At 38.1% G+C, this 7,811-nt stretch overlaps 1 protein-coding gene across 1 annotated transcript in view; it reads left to right on the forward strand.

Moving 5' to 3' along the window:
* Window positions 1-6,582: 6,582 nt before the first annotated feature.
* LOC104625340 (protein furry homolog-like) overlaps window positions 6,583-7,811 on the forward strand; it is a gene marked incomplete at its 3' end in the record, with an annotated part of 37,497 nt that continues 36,268 nt past the window's right edge. The window contains exon 1 of the mRNA XM_010292941.1: window positions 6,583-6,661. Coding sequence (XP_010291243.1) covers window positions 6,583-6,661 — 79 coding nt within the window. The remainder of the gene's footprint in view (window positions 6,662-7,811) is intronic.

Consider the following 7,811-nt stretch of genomic DNA (forward strand, 5'->3'; position numbering starts at 1 on the left):
AAAGCTTTGCTCAGGGGTAAATGCTTAAGCTGGTATTTTGCAATTCCGTAGTGGTGCTCCTTTCCATGTATGAGAGAGGTGGTTGCTACTTCTCACTTATGTATAAAGGTAAGAGGAATGACTAGCATAGTCCTTATTTAAGAAGTGGTAAAGACAGTAGGATTTCCTTGGGGAAATTTGTAGCCCAGGTTCTCTCTTATAATGCATCTGAGTTTAGGCAAAAGAAGTATTTAAAAATAATTTCCCTTATTTTACCTCTGTAATCTATTTTATCTTTCTGTCTGTTCTAGAGTTTCAGGGAAGAAATAATATATCTATTTTATTCTGAGACTTCTCAAAATAAAGTAGGGAAGAAACTGCAAGATACGAAGTCCCATACAGGGACTGGAATATTTGCTGGTTAGAATTTGTTCAGCCATTAAAACAGCTAGGCAAGAAGAATTTCCTGTTCTCTTCACAATACTTCCTCAAGGAGTATCTGAATAGTAGCAGAAAAGGGGGAAAAGGTGCTATGTGGCAGAGAATATAGCAAAAAGGCTCCAGAAGATTTTTGGTGCTGAGGAGTTTAGAAGGAGGAGAGACACCTTTCAGGGACTTCTCTGTGTTTGACATGCAAGGGACTGACTTCATACATCTCAGACTATGTTCGTGGATGTGGAAAAGATGGAGAAGAAATTTTCTTTTGACACTTAAATTGATTTTATTTTTTTTTTGATTAAAAACCCCATCACTTTTAAGTTTGAAGCAATATTACTGAAACATATTTCTCTTCTGCTTACTTCCTTGCAGGAGGCTGTTTGGTTAGATTTCTAGAAAGCATTATGCAAAAAAAAAAATCTAAAATTTACAGTTTATGAATGAAATTGTCAAGAGATTTTAACAGCAATGGGAAAAAAGACTACTGAATCTTTGGAAGGACAAAACAACCTAGTTATAAGGCAGAACTTCAAATTTGAGGATCATCAGTAGTGGCAAGACTGTATCTGCTAAGGGATTGTAATCTGGCCCAGATACCTAGAAAACTAGATACTGCCAAATTAAGATTTTATGCCTTAGAATTTCTGCTGTGTCTCTTTGTTGGCCTGAAGTTATGTTTCTGTTACCATCTATTAGCAGAGCGGTTTGCATTTGGAGGGGAGCAAAGTTTAAATTTCTTGCCTGTGTTTTCAGAGGCTTTGAAAGCAGAAAAACAAGCTTCATGTGAGTGCCTGTAACTAGACAAGTTGGCAGCTGCTCTCCTAGTTGAGTCAACTTTCCATAAAGAAAGGATGTTCATATTTGTTGGGGGTAGCAAAATGATTTGTATGATAAAGCTTCAGAAGATTTCTGTGAGGTTTTTGTTCTGTGTTTTTTTGAGTCCAAATGAAAGCTCAGCTGTCATAGTATCAGTTCCCACAATACACTCAAAAAACTTTCCTTTCCTTTCCATATTCCCTCCCAGGGCATCCTTCACATTTTAGCCATATGCTTAATTAGCTACTTGTTGAAATAAACTTCTGTTTATTGATGCAGCATTCATTTATGTTTCTTTATTCTAGAACTTGGCTAAAATGTATTATAAACATATCTGAAGGTCCTTAGATAAATTGTCAATTGGGAAGTGTTTCCATTGCAGAAGTAAAATGTGAGTTCTGATTTAGACACAGAGGGGAAGTTATCAATACTCATAAAACTTCCTCTCACTGAAAGGTTTGACTTGGCTTTACAAACATACTGCTGAACTAAGCCTGTTGCTACTTCATGGGTAGGTAGTCAATTCACCTTATTAACATGTGACATTTCATAATGCATGACAGAATTACCAACTACTACTGCTGGTTATTTAATTATTTTCATCAAATTCACATAAAATTGGTGAGAGTTGAATAACAATTTGCATTAGTCCATGTGGCTTGTTAATGAGATAATGGTTCTTCTTTGCCTTGTTCATGTAGTGTAATTGGACATGTGGAGCCATGATCTTCGTTAAACATTTTCCAAAGATAACTCACTGTATACTGCCAACACAGAGAAAGAAGAGAGAATGCCATACCTCATGTCACTGGATGAATTAGTCATGTAGTCTGTATTGAAAATAATAGGAATTTTGTTCGCCAGGAGCTATCTATCCAGACTAAGATATGAGAAATATGGGAGAAGGAGCAGATTTTTGTTTTCTTGGTCATGTGTATTCTAATGTATTTGGACTGAGTTCAGTTTCAACCAACGTGTTTATATTTCTGGTGTTACCAATCAGTAAGTGTATATTATGTAAAGCAAAGGAATATCTAGGTAACACAATCTATGAAAATTCGTGTGGTTGGTTGCCCTTGGTAGATATACAATTTCATTGGCAACAGCTGTGGGTTTTATTCACATTATTTAGGTTATCTTGTAAAATGGCATGACTATGGTGTCAGGAGGCTGTTATGTGTCTCCCGTGACATTCAGGTTTTCATACCAGTGTCAAGAATAGTATTTTTTTAGGTACTTTTTTTATAAATGCATCTTAAGAATGCCTCAGAAAATGACATTTAGCAGAAACTTATTGTCTTAGTCCATCTAAGCACAATACTGAGAACAATACACATCACTGAAAAAATTGGAATAGCATTTATATATATATATATATAACTGGAAGTGGTTAAAATAAGTGTGTGTGTATATACATATTTTACAAATTCGTGATTCCTTCTCTTTTGTTGTAAATCTATTAGCACTCTTTAAAATTAGTAACATTTTGCTGGTAAATGAGTGTTAATGAAATAAATGGGAAAAAATCTGGATAAATGCAGTGTAATGCAGAAGTATCTACCATCTCTGCAAAGAGCCAGCCTGAGCCCAGTGAGTTACTCCAGCTAGCTCAATGCCATTTTCGCCATACCTGGGCAGGAGTTGGCATCTCCGCACCATGTTGCGTACCGCTTCCCATCCTGATGGGCCCAGAGACTCTGTTGCGATGACTGACGTGAGCTGACTCCAGCACTTGCGTGATGCTGGCGAACCAAGGAACCAGCCAGAGCTGCGTGAGATCAGCTGGGGTTCAGTACAGCTAGAGCTAGTAAGTCAATAATAAATCCAGCTTAACAGACAGACTTCATGCACAATCAGTAGTGGTGCATGGTTTGGACAAAAAGCAGTGAAGCAGGCCTGCCTGCGCTACTGTGCTTGTCACACGCTCCAGCAACCTAGGTAAACTGGCTGGATAAATGAATAGCAACTGCATCCTCCCATCGCTAGTCTGAAAGCAAATCCAAGAGATATAAGTGAAGAATGCTTTCTTTGTATTTGTCTATAGACCAGAGCCTAAGATTTGGAATGTGCACCTGTTATTAGAGCAGTATAATGTCGAACTTCGTTTTCTTCATAAAGACATTCACCATTTCTCTCACGCAAATCATGAGGTGGTGTATTCATGGAATGAGGTTTTTTCACTGGTATAAGTAAGGAGACTTTGTTAACAGTAGAAACCTGATTGTCTACAGGAATTGTAGAACTGTGAAATAACGATGAGGTTACTGAAGAAGTTGTCTGCTCTAGAAAAAAAACCTGCTGGTCTGGGACACAGGAAACCTAGGCTTAACTTTCTGGCTCTGCTCAGAATTTGTTGGGATGGTACTGGATAGGTTGCCATCTCTTTTGAGCATTGACATCCTTATTAGGAAAAAATGATGATTCCTTTGTTAAAATAACTGAAGATTTGTTGCTATGAAGCCGTCTTAACAATTGTTATGGGTATGTTTCCATGTATATTAATATCACTTCTGTGAGGTAGAATGAAATGTTCTAGATGTTTATCAGAGTAGAAGACAAGGAGCTTAATTAAAATTCCTTTAAGTAACCACACAGATAATATTTTCAGTCTTTGGGAATTCTCGTAGTGTCAGTTAGACATGCAAATCCTACTCTTCAACAAGTGTCACGGGAAACTTAAAGTACCTGTGATAGTACATGTGCTGTAAAAATAATAATAAAAAGCTTAATCATTAAATGTAAGTTGTATAGAATTATTTATTACCTTAGCAATGAACTTAAAAGTAGCAACCAAGAATATGATCTGCTTGATGAAAACTATGGAGGCCCTCCCAAAAGTGTGTTTGAGTATCCATATTTTATAGTTGGATACCTTATTTAAAATACCTGAAATACATCTAGAATTATTTTATGTATCTCAAAAGAGAGTAGATACCTGACAGAAGTTACGCTTCAGTCCAACCATCCCAACTTGCTGAGAAACAGCAGCAACTACAAGAGAGCAAATTTCAGTCAAATGACAAGACATGAAAAACTTAGAAGGTACCATTTAAAGCACATATGAAGGGTTAACACTTGGCTATGTGTAAAGCAGTACCCAAAAAAAAAATACAGAAGCTAAAAATTGCCATTTCATATTAGCTGTGAAGTGAAATGCACTCATAGACCGTCACAGACTGGGATGCGTTTGTACCTTTTGGTACCTGCTTTGTATGTTTGAATCCTGAGTAATCTCCTGTTACTTATATCCTCAAATAGTTGATGTGTTTGGGCTATACAGAGAGAAGCAGGATGATAAAAATAGCATTCTTTACTGTCAACTTGGGTATTAAGTAACTTTCCTAGTTCTGGACACTTGTGTTTAACATGAAACAACTTTGTTTCTAATTTAGCATACATCAGGGCATGTTGCCTTTTGACCTTGAAGTATGTTGTCTGTCTAATTATCCTTTGTATTGTTTTACTGTTCCTTGAAACTATCCAAACAATTTGGTGTGGCCCTAGCAACCAAACAATACTGTTTAACAGAGATTTCCTACGGCACTTGCTCTGCTCCCAGATTTCCCACGTAGCACTAGCTCGCATCAGAGCAAACAAACAGGATATTGTTTCAAGTGAATAACAACATTCAGTGTTTTCAAGTCATTTATGACTTTTTTTGTTTTTGAATTGTTGCGAGTGGTATGATTTTTTTTTTTTTTTTTTTTTTTTTGTTTCCAGATTTCATCTGAAGTATGGTCTATGTTTTGAAGCTTCAAAACAATGCTTGAAACTTAAATTTTCTCTGGTAGCTAAGAGCAGAGAGTGGCTTATGCTTTGATGGCAAAGAATAGCAGAAAGAAATTACTTAATTGTGTCCTGTAATGAGATTTTTTTTCCCCATTTAAAGTCCACATAGACCCTTCTTACAATGTTATCAATTGCAAGTTCATGAGTAAATGAATTCCACTGAACATAATCATACCAGATAATAATGTTTGACCTAGTTAAGCAATCTGATAATAAATTTTGGCTTTTCTTATCTTCTTATTAAACACAGTCAAGCTCCCTCCCCTTTTTCCCTCCTATGTGTTTTTTTTTTCTGTGTGTGTTTAACTAACTTACTGGTTTTACATAGCAGATAAAACTATGAACATTGTAATACGCAAGGCAAGAGTTGTTAATGTGAACCATTAATGCTGTCATGAATTAGAGTCCTCAGCAAGTTCATAGATGAAAGTAAATCCTGGTGATTTATTCTGCCTTTTGAATACACTGGCATTTCAGCAAAACTAAGATATTTGTAATCCTCTTACGGCAGCGTTTGTAATTGCTTCAGTTTGACATTTTTCCGTTGTTTTTTGGGGGAGGTTTAATGCCAGCTGAAGAGTTTATGCATGTGAACACAGAGATTACTAACATCTACCAAGTGTAGGATAGCTGTAACTCTGCTTTGCTGCTGGAAGAGTAAAAAGGCAAGTGCTGTCCCTGCATTGACTCTTCTCTTTGTGCTGGCGCAAGCGTACGTGCGCTCATGTGGTGAGCGAATTGGACAACTGATTGTGTCAAAATTAACCTGGGGGAAAAAATTAATACGTGTGCTGCTTTTTCAGTTCATTACACAGCTGCACACTTGTGTTTGCTCACACAGGACGAGGATGGTTCAGGGAGGGACATAGCTGGCTGGGAGGGATTGCATGCTTTAACAATACTGCAGCTTTTGCCATCTGAAGGGGGCTGCGTGAAACTATAGCCAAGGAGGGGGGCCGGTGGCATTTCAGGCTGTCCTGGTACCACGTTTCCCTGGCATCATGGTCGTGCCCTCTGCTTCGCACTGAAATTTCTGCAACACCTGTGGGAGCTGGTCTGGTTGTAGTCCAGTTGCTGGTTTTTTTTCTTGTAAGGGTTGGGTTTTTGTTCAGCTTACCCATTTCGAGTTGATTTCCTATGTTGTCACATGAGCCTGGGGGGAGGGTTTGCCTGCAGCATGCCTGGGTTTAGACCAGTCTGAACAGCCTTGGGGTTTCATCCTTAGTGAGAGAAGCTGTTTTGTGGCTTTGAAAGTTAACAAACTAAGATGGTCTCCTACTAAAGAGTAGTTTACTAATGCAAAGTAAAAATAGTACTTTGAAGATGATCAGCTCTCGATGTTTTCCCAATCTTAAATGACAGGGGCAGTCTTCTGAAAACTGAAGACAGAAATGTATTGTGTAAACACACTGTTAAGACATGTCTACATAAAGCAAATCTAGATGTGGTTCTAGGTTAAGGAGCACGTTAGTCTTTCTTAGTTTTCACAGATTAGTCCTCCTTAGTTTTCACAGGGTGATGAGAGCTGATTTGAGTACCAGCTTCTCATTGTTCAGGAGCATGGGCTGGACTGGAGCTGTGGCATGTTCCTTTAATCCCCCAGTCCTGTTAATGTGGGGATTGTGGCGTACTCCCGTAGGTAAGTCTAGAAGGAGCCAAAGCAGCTGCTTTGCTAGATTTCTTCTGAGCAGACACAGCTAATGTTCAAAAGGAGATCTAAACTTCTCTCATTTCTTTCCAGTCTGTTAGCTTCAGTATGTGATTTAAAATAATAGAGTCTAATTTGTCTGTTGAGTAGAAGAAAGCTTTAGCTTTCTTAGACACTCTCATATTCAGGATAGAAGCAACTGTTTACTTAGAAATGTGTGGTATCTCTTAGGAGTCCTTAGGTACTTCATTTTTTTATTTTGCTCATCTGCAGATGGATATGAGAATTGTTCAAAATCTGTGTATTGCAGCATTTTTCTGTTCTGTCAACCTCATACTTGGTGTTCCTGTTTGTTACCTGCTATGGCTAGGAGGGATATATTGATTCTTTTCCTCGTCTCTCCTCAAACCTCTGTGCTCTCATTCTTGACCCATAATGCATCTCTCTTGTTTCCTGGGCTGCCTTTGGAAGCATTGGAGCTTAAGAATGACAAGAGCATGGATGCTGGAGAATGTGGATATTGTAAAGACATTAATTTTTTTTTTTTTAGTGCCTGACATGTTTATGCTTCTCTACTGAGAGACAGTCGAATCATCAGATATAGGACAAAAAAGAATTTTTCTTCAGAGTCAGATGTTTTGGGTGGTTGTCTTTCTTTTGCAGCATGCACTTTGTTCTGTTTCTTAATGCCTTTGTGTACTTTCATCATGAACTTCCACCATAGGGATCTAGAACATGGCAGTGTCTTTGATCTCTCATTGCCTGCACAATGGCACATGCTCTTCTGTGTCTTTTAGGACCTCTGTTACTGAGATCAATGTGGTAGATCAAAGTGTTAGAGGATGTTCAGAAATTATTTATGGCATGTTGTGTGCGTGCCTGTTGTACTGGTGTTGCCCCTTGTTGCTGGGAACGCAGCACTGTGACCTTGGCAAGTCCTTCCAGCCTCGAAGATGGCATACTGCAATTTATGTACAGGAAAAAATATGCATTACTCCAACTAAACAGCAAGTTTCTACAAAAAAATACTTAGGGGGGAAAAACACAGGTCATATGTAGTACTCGCAACCTTATGCAGGGTAACCTTCCTTTTTGATTACAGGCTAAGGTAGTTGTGACCATTCTGTTTTCACTCCTGCTG

Source organism: Phaethon lepturus, unplaced genomic scaffold (genome assembly GCF_000687285.1).
Source record: "Phaethon lepturus isolate BGI_N335 unplaced genomic scaffold, ASM68728v1 scaffold4088, whole genome shotgun sequence".
Taxonomy (NCBI): domain Eukaryota; kingdom Metazoa; phylum Chordata; class Aves; order Phaethontiformes; family Phaethontidae; genus Phaethon; species Phaethon lepturus.